At 53.9% G+C, this 20837-nt stretch overlaps 1 protein-coding gene across 6 annotated transcripts; it reads right to left on the bottom strand.

The window, feature by feature from the left end:
• Nucleotides 1–1717: 1717 nt before the first annotated feature.
• Nucleotides 1718–19650, bottom strand: LOC105469742 (7-dehydrocholesterol reductase). 6 transcript variants are annotated; one of them, XM_071074096.1, is made up of 9 exons: nucleotides 19546–19650; nucleotides 18816–18940; nucleotides 16076–16179; nucleotides 15207–15429; nucleotides 13500–13590; nucleotides 12462–12675; nucleotides 10015–10219; nucleotides 8966–9097; nucleotides 1718–2632 (listed from the first exon to the last, which is right to left on the bottom strand). In XM_071074096.1, the coding sequence occupies exons 3-9, from the start codon at nucleotides 16171–16173 to the stop codon at nucleotides 2396–2398; spliced, it is 1200 nt and encodes a 399-aa protein (XP_070930197.1). In that variant the 5' UTR covers nucleotides 16174–16179; nucleotides 18816–18940; nucleotides 19546–19650; the 3' UTR covers nucleotides 1718–2395. The 6 variants fall into 6 exon arrangements, with proteins under 6 accessions (XP_070930197.1, XP_011719541.1, XP_070930199.1 ...); XM_011721239.3 differs by lacking the exon at nucleotides 1718–2632 and adding an exon at nucleotides 5480–6940; XM_071074098.1 differs by lacking the exon at nucleotides 1718–2632 and adding an exon at nucleotides 5480–7073 and having other exon boundaries at nucleotides 19497–19621.
• Between the last annotated feature and the right edge of the window lie 1187 nt (nucleotides 19651–20837).

Genomic DNA, 20837 nt, shown 5'->3' with positions numbered 1-20837 from the left:
CAAAAGACTCCCGCCTCCTCCTCACTTATCTAAGTCTGTAGCCTTCCAAGTGTGCTCAGGGGTAAGAAGAAGTGAGCCAACAACACGGAAACCAGTTCCAGAATTGGCACTTCCATTGCAGCTAAGTGTTGCAAACAGTTCTGCAGCTGAAATCCCTGGCCAGAAAGCTTGGCGGTCGATGTCTTGATGATCTTGGCCATGGGGATTTGCATCCATAATTCTAACTGGGCTTTGACTGGGGTGGAGCAGTGCCGGAGGCCCAGGGAGGTGGCGGGCATGGCTGTCGCTGTGTCAATGTAGGAGGAAGCAGCAGGAGAGGTCTGAGAGTCCACAGGGCTGCTGAGGCCCTCAGAACGACCCTGGCTTTTATTCTGAGCAACACTAGAAGACCTTGGAAAGTTCTGAGTGGTGGAGTGACAGGACTTGACTCACGTTTTGATGGGATAGTCTGGCTGTTGAGCCAAGAACAGACTGGGGGCAGGGGGCAGGAGGCGGGGAGACATGTGCTGGGGGCTGAGAGACGCTGGGACGGGGGCACCTGGTAGATGGAAAGCGGTCAGATCCTGGACATTTTACAGGCACGGCCACAGGCTTATGCTCTGATGGAATGTGGGGTGAGAGAGGGGAGTCAGGGATGATACCAGGTTTTGGGTTTGAGCAACTGACATTTATGGGGAAAGGTCAGGACTGATTGAGGTGTGAAGTTGAGTCACCTTTCAGATGCTGAGTGAGGTGCAGAGGGGACATGTGGACTCATGAGCAGAGTTCAGGACAAAGGTATGGCTGGAGATGGAACCTTGGAGTCATCAAGCTGTGGAGCTGTTTAAAGCTATGAGCCAGGTGGGCTTGCCTGGTACTTGCCTCTTGCTAACAGCCATCTTGCAGCTTCCCTGTGTGTCCAGGTGACAACGCTGACCCTGTGCAAACCCCCACCCCTGCCCACTTCCTGGGACAACAAAGAGCTGGCCCACGTCTGTGGGTCATTGCTGAATGTGGGCATTGAGTTTCCAAAAGCCAGACCCATCCCGTCCCCAGCTCCCAGTCACTGCGGTCTTGGTTTTCCCAGGTAACATCCAGATTTCCTAAGAGATTTGGAGACCAAGGTTTGGTAAAGGGGCAAGAGCGGATTGGTGAACTGAGGAGGCACTCAGGGAGAATAATCTGCCCATCCTGATGAAAAAAACACACAGAGGGGATTTAGACCTCAAGTCTGCATGGACTTGAGGCCTCTTGACCAGAAAATCTGGCCAGGCTATGGCCTGGCATTCCCTCTCCTAATAATGCAAGGTTTTTCTTGGTCCTTTCATGGGACTCACAGAAGGGGTGCCTCGTCTACTCAGCTCTCTGTGCTCAACCCCTTGCAGGAGGGAGCACGTGAGCGAGTGAGTGCGGGATCTGGCCGGACACTCCGGGTGCAGACACAGGAGCAGGCTCCATGCAGGACCTGAGGCCAGACTAGGCGTGTTGCAGCACCCAGGTGAGGGTGCCTGTGACCCCAAAGCCCCAGAGGCAGCGTTACAGTGCCCCTTTAGTTCTGCCGTTTGTGGATGGAGGTGTGTTAGCAGCTCACTTGTCCCCCTGCCTTGTCACATGGTGTGGCTGCCCTCCACTGGCAAGGGCAAAGGGCCAGTGTGACAGCCTTTCTGGGTACTCACACTAGGTGGGTGCCACTCTTGCCCAGCGTCCAGGAAGAATGAAGTCACATGGACAATTGAAGGATGGTGACGGCTGAGAATTTTATTGAGCAACGAAAACAGCTCTCAGTGGAAAGGGGAGCTGGAGGGGGGCCAGGAGGGGCAGGTCATCTTCCCCAAAGTCAGGCCCTCTCCCCTCTACTGTCTGAGTCTGGAGTCTTTATAGGCACAGGATGGGGAGTGCATGCTGATTGGTTTGTGAGTATGCAAAAAAAAGATTAAAACTAGACTGGGCGTGGTGGCTCACGCCTATAATCCCAGCACTTCGGGAGGCCAAGGTGGGCAGATCACCTGAGGTTAGGAGTTCAAGACCAGCCTGACCAACATGGAGAAACCCAGTCTCTACTAAAAATACAAAAATTAGCTGGGCATGGTGGCGGGCACCTGTAATCCCAGCTACACGGGAGGCTGAGGCAGGAAAATCATTTGAACCCAGGAGGCGGAGGTTGCAGTGAGCTGAGATTGCACCACTGCACTCCAGTCTGGGTGATAGAGCAAGACTGTCTCAACAACAAACAAACAAACAAACAAACAAAAATGGTTAAAGCAAAGATGCCACTCCAAGGTGGACACGACAGTGTAGAAAACCAATTAGGAAAGGGTAGGTATATGTAAAACAGGTGAAGGGTGGGGATCCATCAGAGGCAAGTACACCAAACAGCAAGACAACTTCTCAGTCCGGTCCAAGGATAACTTGGCTTTCAGGCTTTAAACTGTCTTCGGTTTGGAGGTGGGGCTTCACCGGGAACCCGCCTCTGTCTGCTGGGCATTTGGCTGCCTCCTGTCGCTATCACTGACATCCGCCTCTGACAGTCCTCCAGACAGAGCTCTGAGCAGAAGCGAATTGCACACAGCTGACTCCTGCTCCGGAAACAGCCCTCCCTGCAGGCAACGCGGTGAAGCCAACCCCAGTCCGCGGCTCTCAGTGGCACCAGTGCCTGCGAGGAAACACCCCTCCTGGTCAGAAGTCCTCCTCCTCCTCCTCCTCGGCCTGCTTAGGGCAGGAAGGTCTAGTTTATTCAAAACAAACGCATCGTATCTGTCCAGGTGCAAGCAGCCTTCCTCATCTCTACTATAATCCTGCAGAAGTGTTACTGAAAAATAACATTTATCAAAAATACAGAAAAAAAAAAAAACACGATCACCTCCACCGTGCAGCTATGAATAGCGTTAATGTTTATGTTTTGGTCTATATCCTTTTATGTGTATATTTCATATGAAAACTTTATTAATTTTTTTTGAGACAGGGTCTTGCTCTGTTGCCCAGGCTGGAGTGTGATGGCACAATCACGGCCCGCTACAGCCTCAACCTCCCCAGGCTCAGATGATCCTCCCGCCTTGGCCTCCTGAATAGCTGGGACTACAAGCATGTGTCACCATGCCCAACTAATGTTTTCATTGTTTTTACAGAGATAGGTTTTTGCCATGTTGCCCAGGATGGTTTCAAACTCCTGAAACTCAAGTGATCGGCCCACGTTGGCCTCCCAAAGTGCTGGGATTACAGGCGTGAACCACTGCGCCCAGCAGAAAACTTTATTATCAACCATACTTGCACGAACATTGTTATCGAAACATATTCCTCCTCCCTTGATTTCTTCAGGGTAAATTTCTTGACCCGAATGAATGGGTCACAGAACTCCTACGTGCTGTTTAGGAGAACACTGGCTTCTTGTTGACCTCGGTGATGCCGGGAGCTACTGTTGCGATAAAGTTTGCCAATGTGATAAAGTTTGCCAAAGGATCACATGATGTGAATTTTCCTCTCTCTAATTGCTAGGGAAATTGAACAGCTTTTCAGATCTTCATTGGTCATTTCTATTTTTTAATGGTATTATCAATTGACAATAATTGCTTATATGTATGAGGTACAATGTGATGTTTTGATACCTGTGTAAATTGTAGAATGAGTCAATCAAGCTAATTAACCACCTGTGTGTTTTTGTGGGTGTGGGGAGAACCCTGAAAGTTTATTCTTAGCAATTTTGAAATATATAACACATTCCTAACTATGGTCACTCACCATGCTGTGCCACAGATTGCAGAAACTTACCCTCCTGTCTAACCCAAACTTTGTACACTGTGACCTACACTGCCCCTTTACGTCTCCACCTGAGGTTTAAATTTGGCCTCTACCAGTTGCTACTTCTGTCATTTGGGGTGAGTTGCTTCAAACCCCAGGCCTCAGTTTCCCAAGAAGTCAGCTCTGCCATCAAAGACAGTGCCCGCAGTGCCCAGCTCCTCCCAGGACAGAGATATGTGCTGAGTTTGTTAAGATTGTTAAACAGGGACCAGAAAGCAGATCTGCTGGAGCCAACAGCAAGCAGGGTGGTTTCTGACAAAGGCCTCCCCTCGCTTTCCAAGGCTGAGGTGGGGGAGGGTGGGGTGTGTCAGGACTGAATCTACTCAAAGGAAAACAGCCTCGCTGAATGTGCCCACTGGATTCCTGCACTGACCCTGTCCTGGGGTACCAGATGCCTGCCCCTTATCAGAGGGCAGTGCCATGCCCTGTACAGCACAGGTCAGATGGCCCTGGCAATTGATCTGAGCTGCCCTTCACTCTGGAAGGGGGCAAAGGCCAGCCCAGCTTCCCAGGGAGCAGGCACTGTGGCCTCACTGGGAACAGAATGCACTCTGTACCTGGAGAATGGTAGAGGCTGGCACTGTCTAATCTGAGCTCTTGGGTCACCCTGTTCTTGCCCAGAGAGAAGCGGGCTCCATCTGAGGACGAGTGAGGGCAGATGTGTCTGGTGGGACAGAGCCTGGGCGACAGCCTTGCATCTGCAGAACCCACTGTGCAAACACACGGCGTCTGGAAGGGGAACCTGCAGCCCAGCGCAAAGCTGCTCCAACAGAAACCAAACCAAAAGCAACCCTCGGCCGATTGAGACAGGCAGGTCCACATCTGAACCGAGAGCTCTCCCACCAAACTGGCCTGGGAAGCCCTTCTCACATCAAGGCAGGAAGATAATAATGACCCTCATCTTTCAAAAGAGGAAGCTGAGACACAGAGAGGGTAGGTCCGCTCAAGGTCATGCAGCTTTTAAATGCTGGGGCCAGGATTCCAACGCGGGCAAGGAAGCCCAAATCTGAGCTCACAGCGACCACACCCCAGCCTCCGTGAAATGAATTTACTCAATGTCTGGGGAAAAAAGGCAGGGTCTACTCCGCTCAGAGCCACACGGGGCAGTGTGCTCCCATCTCCCCGGCATTTGAGTCACTCTCATGGTATGTGTCCAGCACAGACGCCCGGGACCCCTGAGGCCCATATCCTCAAACAGGTAGCAGTGGGGCCCGGTGCACCAACACCGGGGCTCCGCAGTCAGCCCAGGTCACAGTTCCGATACCCTCCAGGCTGTCTGGGAGGCCGCCTGGCTGTGGGACCAGTTCTCATGAGAAGCAATGAAACCACTCTGAGCTTGGCCCTCTGCCCCGGCGTGGGCACTGGGCTGCCTGTGTGAAACCCTCTTGTTTCTCCAGGTGCAAGACAAACCTGGCACGTTCTTTCTGGCTTCTCCGTTCACTTGCTGGGGACAGGGGGCCAAGCCTGGTTTCATCTCCCTGGGGAACGGAACACTCTCCACATCCAACCTGAAAACAGCCCCAGCAAAGGGCTGACGTGGGAGGGAGAGGGGCAGGGTGGCGCCATGCACCCATGGGCACCCAACGCTTTGATGCTGCACCCAAGCGTCTCTCTCGGACACCCCTTCTCATACTGGAAACAGAGCCCGCATATACCAGTCAGACCTGCGGTCAGGCCCATTCACGAGTCAGACACCACACAGCCATTTATTCGAACAGGGAAAGTTTAATATAAAGATGAACTCTACTCAGAGGATAAAGTTTAAAAAGAGCTTTACACAACACCGTAGGGATGAGGGAGAATGCCCCAGGTAACAAAGCACAGAAAAGGAGGTGCCCTGCCAAGGCCGGGACTGAGACCTCCTTGCTGGAGAAGGCGTGGGAGGCCCCCGAGGGTGAAGTTCCCCGAGTTGCTCAAGCCAGAGTCCGCGCAGAGTCACCGGGCAAGCAGAAAATTCTCTCGAGAAGGTGGGCGTTCACAGGGAATCGGGGAGCAGAGCCCACTCGCCGACACCCGAAAGGCCACAGTCGGTGCTGGGACCTCTCTGAGGTCTGCACACTCCAGGCAGAGCGCCCCTGGATGTCTGCCGAGCACCCCTGGCAGCTGTGCAGCAGGAGCAAGAAGGAAACGACATGAAAGCCCCTTTCTCCCCAGCGCCCCAGTTCAACACCATGCACGCCACCAAGGAGAAACACAGCACAGGCCCCGCCCACGACTGCAGAGCAGGCAGGGGAGGGGGGATCTGCAGCTGAAAGGCGATACATGGATAACCCACACACCCCACTCCCACTTTTATTTAGCAAGAATAAATGCAGCCTAATGACAGGGCATGGGAAGACCTGCTCAGCAGCAGACACCAGTGTGGGCAGAGTGTAGCGTGGCCTGGGCTCCTAATACAGGTAAATTGTCTCCAAAGGACTAGTAAAGGTGACCGGGTAATCCTCCTGCCCTAGAGACACTGATAAGGGAAAACCCGTCTGTGCTGGCAATATGGCAGTGGTGGACACTCAGAATTCCCTTGAAGGCAACAGCAAGGAACAGAGCGTTATTATGTACTGCACACCTGCCAAGTGCCGGGCTCTCTCCAGTTTACAGATGAGGAAACTGAGGCTCCTACAGTTGCAGCTGGGATGCCAGCCCCCACAGACCTGGCAGAACATGCTCTTGACAGCCCTGCAGGGCTTCTCCCTCGGGCGCTCCCTTAGAAGATTCCAGGCAGCAGGCGGTAAGGCACCGCGGCGGTGTAACGCTCCCAGTCCCGGCCGTACTTGCTGGCGCAGCGGTGCTCATCCCGGAGGCAGCGATGGGTCAGCAGGATGGCCATGTAGATGATGTAGAAGTAGGGCAGCAGGTGGCCGCCGCCGCAGGCCAGGCAGTAGGCCAGGCTGCCCATCAGGTCGCCGACGTAGTTGAAGTGGCGGGCCACGCCCCAGAAGCCTGACACCAGCAGCTTGCTGTGGTGCCTCTGCCCGTCTGCGGACGTGTAGGAGCACTCGATGACCTTTGGCTTCTTGCCCCAGATGAGGCAGCGCCCATCCGTGCGGCGGAAGAGGTCCTTCTGGTGGTTGGCCACCCGGAAGATGTAGTAACCCACCAGGCCCAGCAGCAGGACGCCCACGGCATGCGGGGTGGACAGCTGTACGGGGTGGTACACCAAGTACAGACCCTGGGGGACGAGGGGGAAGGGGTCAAGCGGTGCTTTGCCCAGGGAGAGGACAGGAGTGTGGGCTCGGGGGCCCGGTGGGCCTGGGGTCGAACCGCAGCTCTGCCTCTGACACGCCTTGCCTCAGTGTTCTCTTCTGTGAATAAAAGCACTTACCTCGAGGGCTATTGTGGGTATTAAATGAGTAACTCCACCCGCATTCTACCTGTCTATGTGTGTATGTGTGTGTGTATACACCCCCTATATATGACATATAGTATAAATATCAAACATGTAACAGTATTAAAAATATAATCTGAATTTAATATTGTGATGGTCAATTTAATGTGTCCACTTGGCCAGGCCACTGTTCCCAGATATTTCATCAAACACTAGTCTGGTTGTAAAGGCATTTTTCAGATGAGATTCACGAATCAGTCGACCAGGCAGAGCGGATGACCCTTCACAATGGGGGTGGGCCTCATCCAGTCAGTTGAAGGCCTTAAGAGACAGAAGACCCACCTTCCCCAAAGAAGAGGGAATCTGCTAAAAAGTGGCCTTCTGACCATGCACAGTGGCTCACTCTGGCCACACACAGTGGCTCATGCCTGTAATCCCAGCACTTTGGGAGGCTGAGGCAGGCGGATCACAAGGTCAGGAGTTTGAGACCAGCCTGACTAACGTGGTAAAACCCCATCTCTACTAAAAATACAAAAATTAGCCGCGCATGGTGGCGTGCACCTGTAATCCCAACTACTTGGGAGGCTGAGGCAGAAGAATCGCTTGAACCCAGGAGGTGGAGGTTGCAGTGAGCCAAGATCACACCACTGCACTCTAGCCTGGGTGACAGAACAAGACTCCGTTTCAAAAAAAAAAAAAGTGGCCTTCTATTTAAGCGTAGCATCAACTCTTCCCTGGGCCTCCAGGCTGCCCTGAAGCCACCCTTCAATCACATGAGTTGAAAAATACATCTCTTTCTTACACGTATACCCTCCACCCTTCCATTGATTCTGTTTCTCCGGAGAAGACTAATACAAATGTAGTATAAAAAATGTACATCCATCTCAAGACACATACAGAGGCTAAAGCAAGTAAGAACTATTATATAGTGGGACCTATTGCTACGTTTTCACATCCCTAGAAAACGGAGTTTATAAAACCAGGGAACCAGCAGGCCTGCAGCCAGCCATGTGGAGAAATGGGGCCGGGTGGGCCATGCGGAGGCTCCAAGGACCTGGTGTGAGCGTGGGGCCAGCTGGGGCTCTGCACCCTCCACCTGGTACTGGCCCTCTCTGCTGTGAGCGTCTCCAGGACACTTCTCCAGGACACCCACACCTCCATCCCACAGGACTGGCTGTCACGGGTGAGGCTGGGCCTGTCACATCCTGAACAGGTGACAGCCTCTCCACGTTGGTTCTCTTCACTTGTGCACAGCCTCCTGGGGCAGGCCACCCCACCGTGCTGCTGAGCAAGTGCCCTGGTGTGAGTTATTTCTGTCCCCAGGGGGCTCCTTGCTCTTGAAATGGGCAGATGGCATCCTGCATAGGATGCGGGACCAGATGCCACCTGGTATCCCTTACCTGGGAGCCCAGCATTTCCCCCAAATCAGAGCAGGGCTGCTCTCGTTGAGCTGGGAGGGAAGTGGGGGGCTTGATGCCAATGACAAGGCCGCTCGCTGTCCCCCACTGTCTTGGAACTCCCAGGGCAGCCCTGCCCCAGTGCCCAGCACATCCTAGGAGGCAGGAATAAAGAGGACACCTGCTGCCAGCACCCGCACTGATCCAACTCCACCTCAACTGCCCCATCTAGCCCTAAGCCCTAAGCCGGCATCTGCCCTACTTTGCAGATGTTGGGGACATGCTCAAGGTCACCTCCCTGGCTGGTGGCCCAAGGCGGCCAAGCTAGCTAATACATGAGGCCTTCCCTTCTTCCTAGAAACAGAAAGCAGCTTTGGCGCCCCCAAGGACAGATGCTTCTGCAAGGAGAAAGCTTAGCATGTGTCTGCCAAATGCCCCGCTGGGCCGGCCCCGGCCCTGCCCACCTCCTCACCTGCAGCGTGTAAAGGTAAGGCAGCCAGACACAGTCGCCCCAGCCCAGGTACCACCCGAAATGGTCATGGCAGATGTCAATGGTCTTCAGGTACCAGGTTTCGTTCCAGAAGAAGTCAATCACGTAGATGGCCTGCAAGACGGAAGCAGCCACTGACTGTCCCCGGCCCTCCTGGGGCCCAGACGGGCCTCGGGGAAATCACACTCGGCGCGGACGCAGGAGGGGGCGCTTGGGGAGCGGCTCAGCAGCTTCCTCACTGTGCAGCTGGGGCTTTTCCTGCCTGGCACATGGGCAGGGGTAAGGGTGTCCTTGTCCTCAGAGCCACCCAAGCCCATGGCCCTGGCGTCTCTTCCAGCCCAGGTTCTCAGGGCCTGCACTGGCGCATGCCGAGGGAAAGGGATACGTTCATCCCAACCAGGTCAACCTCCTGCCTGAGCAATGTCAGCAGCTCCTGACCGGCCTCCTTCACCCTCTCGGGCCCTCCTAGCCAGCTCCCACCGGCTCGCTGGGTGACGCTTCTGAACACACCTGATCCCTGCCACCCTGCACCCCAGCTCAGCACACACTTTCCCGGTCTTGCTGCTTTTAAGATAAAGACGACGACTTCCATAAGGCCTCCAGCCTCACCTGCCTCCGAGCTCCTGAACGCTGTCTGCACAGGATGCGGGACGTTCCTGAGTGTCCCAGACTTGCCACCCTCTCTCCCTACAGGGGGTGCCTGGAGCACGCCATCTTGCCTCCACTCTACCAGGTTAACTCCCACGCACCACCATAGTCTACCCTGGTGTAATCCCCAAGGGAGACCTTCCCGGACCATGCCTGGCTGCGTAGAACCTGCCTCCTCCCCTCCCAGGGCTGGCAGAGACAGGCACCCAAGGATGGCTTCCTTCACCACATGCTCTCCGGCCGCTTCCTGGTGACACCTGGGGAGGGCGGCTGACTCTCTTTTACAAGCGGTAGATTAAGGTCATGGAAACACGCTCCGGCTCTTGGGTTTCCCCAGAGCCCGCCGGTATCGGCGTTCCACCCTCTCCAGCCATGACAGGCACCTGCAGGACGTTGACCAGGACCATGGCGTTGGTCACGTGGCCGTGGAGCTCCCGCTGCTTTGCTGCGAAGGACAGGTTGATGAGCGTCCAGGCGACGATCCCGGGGCGCCCGTTGAAGAACAGCTTGAAGTCAAACCACTTCCCGATCCGAGGGTTAAACTCGACGCCCATCATGTAGTTGTAAAAGAAATTGCCTGTGAATTTGCTTGAAAATATAAATAAAAGATACATTTAGTGGAAGATGGGGCCACCTCGCTTAGTGGGAGCCCAGCACTGGTCCAGGGTCCTAAAGGGTAACGTGAGACGGCACGGGCAGAGGCTGGCCATGAGCCGTCAGGACCCCCACGGCTGGAATGCTTCAGTTGGCTGGTTCCTGGCACCCTCATTCATTCTCCTTTGTGTTCAGCTGCTGCTCAGCAGAGGCATCCTTGGCAGAAGCCCCTGGGCACCTGCTCCGTGCCCGGGAGGATGGGAGACTGGCCCTGGGCTGGTACCTGGGTTTCTCTCTACCCTTCTCCAGATGCCCTTGATGCATGGCACAGGTGAGCCGAAGAACTGGCTCAACTGCACTGAGATTACGTTCTGGGGCCCAAGCACGTGGTTTGAAGTAGACTCGGGGCATATGGGCCCTCATGGGTGAGTGACATTATAAATCACGCCAGCGTAGAGAATGACAAACGCACCCTGGGCCCGGCTTCCAGCATGTGCAGGACAAGTTCTTTGACCAGTTACCTGAATCCCCCAATCCCTGGAGGGCCAGAGCATCAGCTGAGATAACCCCTGTGGAGACCCTGGCTCGGTCTAGCTGGCTGCGGACACACAGCAATTTCTGTGTTAACTAGAAAATCCTATTTTCATGTCCAGTTCCCTCAGGTAGGGTAAGTAGCAAAAAGCAAAACACACAAAGTCCACAGCCATTGACATGAAAGGTGACAAGGATGATCTAAAGGAGACATTGAAGGCCAGGCTCATTATCTGGTAACACACAAGCTACAAAGCGTCATCCTCCAGAAACACTTCCCAAAAGCCTAGGTGTAAACCACACTGGGTTTTTTGGATCCCCCAAACTGAACTGTGAGTCCCACTGCCTACAAGTGTCCACAAGAGAATCCCACCAAACATTGGTTTATGATGGATGGATGGATGGATGGATGGATGGATGGATGGATGGACAGATAAGAGGGTGAGTGGGTGGAAGGATGGATGAATGAGATGGGGAGAGGAGCAGGGGGATGGATAAATGATAGGCAGGGTTGAGCTAGGGTGCAGGGTGGCAGGGATCAGGTGTGTTCAGAAGCGTCACCCAGGGAACCGGAGGGAGCCAGCTAGGAGGGCCTGAGATGGTAAGGGAGGCCGGTCAGGAGCTGTGGACATTGCTCAGGCAGGAGGTTGACCTGGATGGGATGAATGCATCCCTTCCCTTCAGCACACGCCATTACAGGCCCTGATAGAGTGGATGGATGAGTAGGTGGATGGATGACGGGCAGGTGGATGGGTGGGTGGCTAGATGTGTAGGTGGGTGGGTAGGTGGATGGACAAATGGATGACGGGTGGGTAGACAGATGGGGTGGAGGGTGGATGGGCAGGTGGATGAGACGGATGATGGACGGTTGGGTGGGTAGGTGGATGGATGGGGAGATGGGCAGGTGGATGGGTGGGTGGCTAGATGGGTAGGTGGATGGGCAGATGGATGAATGGATGATGGGAGGGTAGATGGATGGATGATGGCTGGGTGGCTGTGGGTGATGGATAGGTGGATGCATGAGGGTGGGTGGATGATGCATTGGTAGGCAGGTGAATGGGATGGGTTGATGGGTAGATGGATGGGTGAGTGGGTGAATGGGATGAGGTGATGGGTAGATGGATGGGTGAGTGGGTGAATGGGATGGGGTGATGAGTGGGTGGATGATGGGTGAATATGTAGGTGAACGGGTGGATGGGTGGGTGGCTGGGGAGATGGGCAGGTGAATGGGTGAGTGGACAGACAAATGACTGGCTGACCGCTGTCCAGCCAAGGCTTCCATAGAATGGGTACAAGCCAGCAGGGCTCTCCTGGGAAGCTGTTACATTAAAGCCACAGGGACAACAAGACTCTTCACGAAGCTTGTTTTGGGCCTCACTAGCTAATCCAAAGAGGCAATGGTCTGCCAGTGCCCCAAGCCAGAAGTTCTTCCTGACTTCCCTACCCCCACGCCAGCCCTAAAGACAATGACTTGGCCACCACATCTGACCTGGCCATCTTCAGCTGCATTCTTGCCAAGGCTGGAGAAGCCAGCAAACATTCAGAAAGGATGTTCCCCAGGGTGAAGCAAGTTCCATCCCCTCCTCCTCTTCCATGGATTCTCAGTGCTCAGGGCTTTACAACTACCTGCCCCAGGCAGCAAGAAAGGCCAGGGGTGGAAGTTTCCACTTTCCACATCAGGCTGGACCCGCTGCTAAGAACGTACCAGTCTCTGGCGCTGGTGGGGAAGAAGTAGCCCTTGACCATGGCGAAGGTGGAGACGGCATAGCCAAGGATGTTGGCGCACCACAGCAATGGGATCCAGTTGTCGAAGATGATGGTGGGCGAGAACCAGGACAGGAGATGAGCGTTTGCAAACCAGAGCAGATGTGTGAGGAGCCAGGCTTGCAGGCCGTTGATCTGATACTTGTTCACAACCCCTGCAGACGAAGGATTCAGAAATCAAGGTGCTTTCCCAGCCTGTAGTGAGGAGCTTGGCTGGGCTGAAGTGTGCCTGGCGGGGGCTCTGGTCACTTTCTGGGCCACTGCTGCTGCAGACCCTCGTCCGGGGCCCCAGGCACCATCTCTGAGGCTCCTACACCCTTGGCCAAGGAACTGCCTGCTCCTCCTAATTCCTGGGAAGAGGGAGAGGAGGCTGAGTCCATCCTTTGGTTCTGCATCTTGCTAACTGGCCATAGGCTGAGTGACAGGTGCGCAGTCTGACAGGGAGGTCAGGGCAGAGGGGCAGAAGCAAGTGAGGATGCCCCTGTGGTGTCCCTGGTCCCATCTGTAATTGTTGGGGAGCGCCTCAGCCCACCCCCCACCCCAAAAACAGGGAGTCTCTCAGGGCAGAGTTGGGGTGAGGTTCCAGTCTGCACCCACGTGTGAGGCATGAAGCCAGGCTCCTCATGGTTCTCAATGATGGCGAGGAATGAACAGACAAGGTCTCCCATGGACAGCCCAGAGGAAGGCACGGTGGTGTCTGCAGGAAGCTCCATGGGCCCAGTGCATCCCCTGCTATGGGGCTGGGAAGAAGCTGGACCCATCCATTCCCTCCTTACCCAGGAAAGTGATTTCTAACCTGGGTGTGGGATGGCCCCAGCTGCCCTCAATGGTTTTGAGGACGGATGCTGTGAAAAATCCAAGCAAAACGGATTTCTATCCTGTGACAAGTCTTAGGGATGAAGCAGTGTGGGGAAGGACAGGTCCCTGAGAGGAAGGGCCAGGAACGGGAGCCTGGGGAGGGTGAAGGGGAGGGAGCTACCTGCAGGGGTCACGGCCCCCTCCTGGATGCCTCCTACGTAGCCGGGTAGAAACTTATGGCAGAAGTCAGGGAGAGACGTGTACAGAAGCACCTGAAACACACAAGCAGCCTGATCACCCCCACCTGGAGGGCACCTGCAAAGGGGGATGCATAGCAGGAACATGAGAATCACAATCATAGCCTTTTTCTTCCCAAAGCACTTATGGCTCCTGGAAGCTCACACTGCTGGGCTGCCGGTTTTGAAGAGGGTCCTGAGACAATAAACTCATCAACCAGGGAAAGTGCCAACGCGTTCTCCCCCAGGGCTCCATTCGCGCCTCAGGAGAGGGCACAGGTCCCTCCCAGTCACCTTTAAAAATGGAGAATCCCACAAAATTCACCTTTTTTTGATACATAAATCTATTTTTTGAGATGACGTCTTGCCCCACCACCCAGGCTGGAGTGCAGTGGTGCAGTCATAGCTCACTGCAGCGCTGACCTCCTGAGCTCAAGTGATCCTTCCACCTCAGCCTCCCAAGCAGCCAGGATTATAGGTGTGCACCACCACACCCGGCTAAAATTCACCTTTTTAAAGTGCACAATTCAGTGGCAGTCAGCACATTTACATCACTGGTTGTACACCCGTCACTGCTAATTCCAGAACTTTTCATCACCATAAAAGAAAATGTTGTTCCCATCCACGGTCACTCTGAGTTCCCTGGCCCTGCCGCCCCTGGCTGCCACTGAGCTTTCTGCCTCTGTGGATCTGCCTGTGCTGGGCATTGCATATAAATGGAACCGCACGGTATGCGGCCTCTGTGACTGGCTTCTCTCGCTCAGTGGTGTCTTCAAGGGTCATCCGCCTAGTGGCATCAGAGCTTCATTCCCTTCCACTGCCAAATAGTGTCCCACAGTGGGCACAGTGTTCTGTTTTGTGTGTCTATTCATCTACTGATGGACAGGTGGGTTCCTGCTTTGTGTCTATTTGTGATTCACACTGCCCCTGTTCACTCAAAGGGACCAAGAGATCGGAACTGAGAAGTATTCTGGAGCCCAAAAGCTTGGACCCTGCGGAGAAACAGCTAATCAGGATCTGAGCCTTCCTCCCTCGCAGGGAAGGAAAACCCAGGCCTGTCTCTTTCTAGCACCGTTTCCCTGGAAACCTTTTCCTGGGTTCAGGCAATCAGCACCACCCCTGTGTGTGCCAGGTTTACAACAACCCCTTCCCGGAACTCCCTCTGGACCGGGAAGCCGGTGGGGACACCACAGAGCTGAGAACATCCTGGATCTTGACTGCCTGTGGGGAAACACAGCCCTGCCTCGTGAGTGGCATCTCATGACTGAGAGCGTCCCTTTGGGGACTGAGATGCTCCTTTCCAGGCCTGGTCCAAGGCATGACTCCTGCCGACTATGGGGCTTCCCCGGGCTGGCCCTGCCCTCCCACCAGGTTTTGCTCCTATCCTCAGCTTGTCTCTCCAGAGCTGGGCGTGCCCAGCAACTGCAGGCAGGCAGGCCATGAAGGTGCATTGAACACTGATGTGACAGGTGCCTTCTGCCTGACATCTGAGGATGAATCTGAACACACCAAGGAATGCCCTGCTGGGTCCCGGGAACCCAGATGTCAACCTGAGTCAGGATCCCATGTCCCAGACAAATGGAAGGACTACCCCAGCAGGAGGGCACACTCCCCACCTGCTGTGCCCCGACCCCAGGGCAGGGGCTGCTGACCTGGAAGGTGACCCACAAGGTATAGAGCTGGGCGGCTTTCCTCGTTATAGGTGGAGTCTTGGCCCAGATGTCTGACAGCCGAGCACGCCCGGTGGCGATGTCCACCACGGGGCCGGTCAGGGCGCAGCTGTACTGGTCACACGCCATGATGAAGTAGTAGACGATGAAGGGCGCGCACAGCAGTAGGAAGATGATGCTCCCCAGTGAAAACCAGTCCACCTCCCTGCGAGGACGGATGCAGGCAGTCACACGGGGGCCCATCCGCCCCGGGCCCCACCAGGACCCTAACAGGCTCTTGTGTGGAGGACCTGTTGCTCAAACCCACCAGCACCCCATGAGAGAGGGCATCAGCTCCTAGCACAGGCCCTCCTTGTGGGCAAGGAAGCCACTCAGCACGCCTGCTTTACTGTGGTTGATTAACTGGCAGCACAATCTGGGGCCCCCACGGAAGGCCCAGAGCTCAGAACATGAGTGCAGGTAGGTTTTTCACAACCACCAAGGCCAGTCATTTCCCCAGTTCCAGGCCGGAGAGGACACTCGCCCCACAGGAAGTCCCCACGGCTCCATGGAAAAATGGGAGCTGTGACAACAGGTCATACTCCAGGGTGGTGAGAAGGCCCCAGCTGCTCTTTAAGCCCATATCTTTTTTCCCACATTGTGGACCGGCCATGATTTCTAGTTTCTTTTTCTAATTCCTTACTTTATAAAGTGGGAAACTGCTTACCTTTCATTAGTCTTGACAAAAAAAAAAAAAAATTTTTTTCTTTTAAATAGGTGTTTCATTCCTTTGGGTCCATACAATTCCAAAGGCTGGAAAGCTCTGAGACCCCACTTTACTTTCTAGCTGGGAGAACAGGCAAGATCCTTACCAGGCACGGCCCCACTGCCCTTGAGATGCAGTTCTGTCATTGGTGACGCTGTCTACACTCTTGGCTTTGGGAACGTTGGGTTGCGATTTTGCAGCCATTGGGCCCTGCAAGAAGGAGAACCTTGCTAACATTGTCCCTCAAATAACAGACACCACCTTTCCCTGTTGCATCCACCACTGCTCCTGGGCCTGGCAGGGCTGGCCTCCTGTGCACACCTTCCCGGTACCTTGTCCCTGACAGCAGATTCCATGCAGGGAAGAGATCATCTTGTCTTAGACTCTCTCCTCTGGACCCTGCAATCACCTCCCACCTGACCTTCCTACGGCTGCTCCTGCTAGTCTCAGTTCATTCTCCAAACATGGCAGAATGCCCCTCCCTCTTACAGCACAAATTGGCTCCCACCTCCCTCCTACATACCACTCTCTCCTATTCTCCTTGGCTCCAGGAACACAGGGGTCTTCACTCATCCTTGAACACAGTCTAAGTCGCCCGTGGCACTGACTTCCTCTGCTTAGAGCACATTTGCAGGTGTCCTTGTTCAGGGCTCATGTAAAATGTCCCCTCCTTGGGAGATCTTCTCTCCCAGCCAATCTGAAGCAGCTGCTCCCCAGGTTCCCTGCCAAGGCCCTCCACTGGGTACTTAATTTTCTTAGTAACTCTCCCCATCGCCTAGAAGTATTCATTTGTGTGTGTGTATTGTCTGTCTCCCCTCACTAGAGTGTAAGTTTCCCAAGGGCAGGAATTGTGTGTCCTCCTCATTGTTCTACTACCAGGGCCTAGAACAGCGGCCCATATGAGGCCCTCAATAATCACCCTACAAAAAAAGGCGGAGAGAACAAAGAATGTCTCTAGGTACCCACAGCTGCTCTACATGGTTATAATTTGGAGGAAGCAGTGACATCCCCACTTCCAGAACAAGTTCATAACTGTGAAACTTTAAAATATCAGAGATTTTTTAAAAAGATGCTCTTGAAAGCTTTTAGAGAAAAACCAGGAGTAAAAATCATGGTAGCCTTAGATTTCTCAACAGCAAACTGGATTCTAGAAGACAATGACGAAAAGTTTCAAAATTCTGAGGAAAACTTTTTTGCAACCTAGAATTCTATTCCTATGAGAACTATTACTCAAGGACAACAACAAAGGATCCAGGAAACTGGAGACCCAAGAGAGCTGCTGAAGTGATGTCCACAAAAGGGCATGGGCAAGTCCCAAGAGGACAGCTATGCAGCAGGACTAGCCAGAAACCAGACCACATTGGTATAAGATGAATGGCTAGGAAAGAGAGGAAATGAAAATGATGAATTTTGTTGCATCCGAATGTGTAGGAAAATTATTGATATGTGTGACAGCTCAGTTACAGCATCCAGAAAAAAAATATGAATGATAGATGCATAGAAACCTTACCAAATTAAAAAAAAAAAAGCAAGGCAACTGTTAACTCCAGGAAAAATAAAAAGTCATACAAGGGAGGAAAAGAAGAAATCAAACCATTATTATAGGATCTTACTTGGCTCAACAATGAATAATGGTAACTTTGTCATAACAATGTATTCTCTATTGATTATTGTACGTGCAGAAGGAAATTTGCAAAGTTAGGGTTGCTAAAAGCAAACTACTTAGAAATAAGTAGGTACATACAACAACACAAAAGTAGCTAAAAGAATGAAAAGTGTTTGCTGCTGGCAAGCAAGACTGTCGATGTGGGATGCGGTAGAGACTATTTCTTTGGAAGCCTTTTAACCCTGATTTTTAAAAAAATGTGAGCATGAACTACTTTAATAAACATTTACACTCATTTAAAAATTTTCAATTATGAAAGACATTTTCCTTATGCAGTGTGAGAACTGGAGTAGCAGCACTTAATTCAATTTACACAAGTTAGTTTCTGAAGTTCCTATGATGTACAAAGCAGGACGAAGAGTTCTTGATGGGAAGAGACCGTGTCTCTCTACGGCCCCAAATACTGAATACAGAGCCTGGTGAGTGCCAGTCACTCTCCTTATATCTGTAAAATCAAAGTGGATGAAAGAAAACTGCTTCTGAGAAAAACTGACACGCTAGTGAGTCTGATCTCAAGATCACAGCCACCCGGACAAGCCAGCTTGTTTTAGACAGTTCCTCTCCCACAGGCTCTCATCAAGGTAAGATACAAGTTTAGTTTCTTCCCAACCAAAACTTACCAGCTCAGTGCCCCCACTCCCTCCGATCCCTAGTTTCCACACTGACTAGTGTTAATCCAGACCACCCACATGCACACTTGCCTTACAGGAAGGCTAAGCAGAATGGGGTGGCATTCTTCCTGCCCCAAGTCATGGATAAGCTACGAGGGGACAATGCCTGGTACCAACATTATCAATTATGTAAAATACCAGAAAATTGCAAAGGGTCAGAGGATGTGTAACCTCAGAACCAAAGTGTGAAAAAGCCACTGGGAGAATGTTGTCAAAAGGAATTAAAACAAGACCTAAGAAGTACTTTTAGCTTACTACAGAGTTCAGTCACCCAGGAGTCAGCTCTTTAGTCATAAGCATTGAGTTTTGCAATAAATATCTAAGTAACATCCTTCCCAATAGATGGCTGGGAACAGACAAAGGGGAGGTGCCCTGATACGTTGTACTTTACTCATAAGAGGCACAGACAGTCATTGGCACTCGAGAGCTGGTGGACCAGTCTGTCTGTACTTTCAACGCTGTGAAGCCATAGCCTGCGCTCAGGATCCAGGACACTGAGACACACTTACCTCTAGACTCTTGCCAAATAGTTTCACAGCAGAAGGGAAGTTTTCCTTCTTGAACTGGTCCCTTAAAAGTTTCTAGACACCTGTGCTCCAAATGCCTGCTTGATCCTTCTCAACCGGCTAAAGTCCTGCAGGGAACACAAAGATGAATAAGACCCCAGGGAGCTAACATTTCAGGAGAGGGCAGACGCTCAAGGTCCACAGTTGGAGTCAAGCAAGAGGCACAAGGTGAGCGCTCAGGGCTTCAACAGCCGCATGTCAGGTAGGGCGGCGGACAAGCCAGTCCCATCGCAGAGCTGCTGTGCCTGGCTCAGCACTGACAAAGAGGGAGGCGAACAACAGGTGGAGCAGGAGAAAGCGCCGCCGCGGAGCGCGGCACGGGGGAGGGGCCAGGAGCCGACCCCGGAGCCAGGCAGCCTTCGCCCGGGGAAGCTCCAGACCGCGCGGGTACAGAGCATCCCTCAGGGGCCGGCTCGTGGGGGAGGGGAGACTATCCACGCCTCCGCCCCGCCTTCCCGGAGCCCCAGTTGCCCCTAGCCTGTGAGCCGGACCCTGTCCCCACTAGCGCGCGCAGGTCCCCGTCCCCACCTGCGCGCACGCCCCCTGCCCCTGACCCCACCCTCGCCCTGTGAGTGGGCACCTGGGCACGTGTCCCCCACTGCGCACACCTTCCCCTGGTCTCACCTGCGCACACCTCGGCCCCTCACCTGCGACCACCTTCCCCTGGCCTCACCTGCGCACGCGCCCCTTAGCCGGCTCGCGCTGCTCCTCGCCGCCTACCCTCTAGCCAGGGGCCGGAGTCACCAGCAGGGCAGGGGTGCCCGCCCCCGGATGACGTCAGCGATTGCCCGCCAATCGGAGGCGAACCCCGGACGCCCGTCGGTCCCGCGCCCCGCGATTGGCCGAGACGCCTGAGCTGACTCCGGGCCCACCGCGCCCGCCACTCGGCAGCGGCCAGACTCGAGATTGACGGCCCAGGCCCCGCCCCGCCGCCCCGCCGCCCCTCCCCGGCCCCCGCGAGTGAGCGCAGCTTCCCGCGCTTGGTCTGGAACCGCTAGGACCAGCCGGGTGTGGGGCGGGGCGGGGAGGCCACGTGGGCCGCGCGATGAACGTGCCAGGCTCATCACCTGGATGATCGTGCCTCAGTTTCCTCCTCGGCAAATGGGGCTTCAGCGGCTCGCGACGCACATTGATGGAGCGTATGTTCAGGCGCCGGTGCACCGCAAGGAGCGAAATAGACACAGCCACTGCTCCTAGGGCTTATGTCCCGGGGCGAAGAGGATCCTCCGCAAACGATCAGGTAAACACATGGATGTCAGGGAAGTCTCGCTGCTGGGAGACCGCCAAAGTGACCCGAGATGGAGTCCAGGTGGTCTGCTTATTAGGGGGCACACCCGTGCTAGGACGGGAGGGGAGGGAGCAGCAGAACTGGGCAAAGGAAGAAGCTGAGCCACAGTGCGAGCCGGACGTACGGGCCACGTTGCGAGGGCATGACCTGGGGCGAGGCAGACCTGGAGGTGGGGGCAGCTGAAGGTGTCTGCTGACCCCACACCCAACAGCTCGGGTAACAGACCTTACTTAGGAGCAGAGCGATCTGGTTACCACGTCTCTGTGGCCCTCAGAGATACATCATGTTTTATTTTTAACCTGCACCTTTTTGTTTTGAAAAATGTTCAGCATACAAACAAGTTGAACGTAAAGTGAACACACAGATTCCTGGATTCACCAGGGGTGAGCAGGTGGCCACGTTTCATGTCTCTCTTTCTCTCTTTATATATGTGTATTTTTCTTTTTTCTCCCCACTCAGTCCCCACCGTTAGCTGCAGATACCGTGATACCCCCCTCCCAAATACTTCGGTATCCAACTCTGTAAGAAGAACCTTCTCCTATATTACCAAAATACAGTGACCACGTCAGTTCAACGCTGTTATCTATTCTGCATCTCCAGTTTCCCCCGGTTGTCCCAATAATGCCCTTTACAGCCCTTTTGTTATTGTTGTTTTGTTTTGCTTTTTTGAGACGGGG

Source organism: Macaca nemestrina, chromosome 12 (assembly GCF_043159975.1).
Source record: "Macaca nemestrina isolate mMacNem1 chromosome 12, mMacNem.hap1, whole genome shotgun sequence".
NCBI lineage: Eukaryota > Metazoa > Chordata > Mammalia > Primates > Cercopithecidae > Macaca > Macaca nemestrina.
Note: the sequence above shows the minus strand (reverse complement) of the source record. Positions and strands in the feature narration are given on the sequence as shown.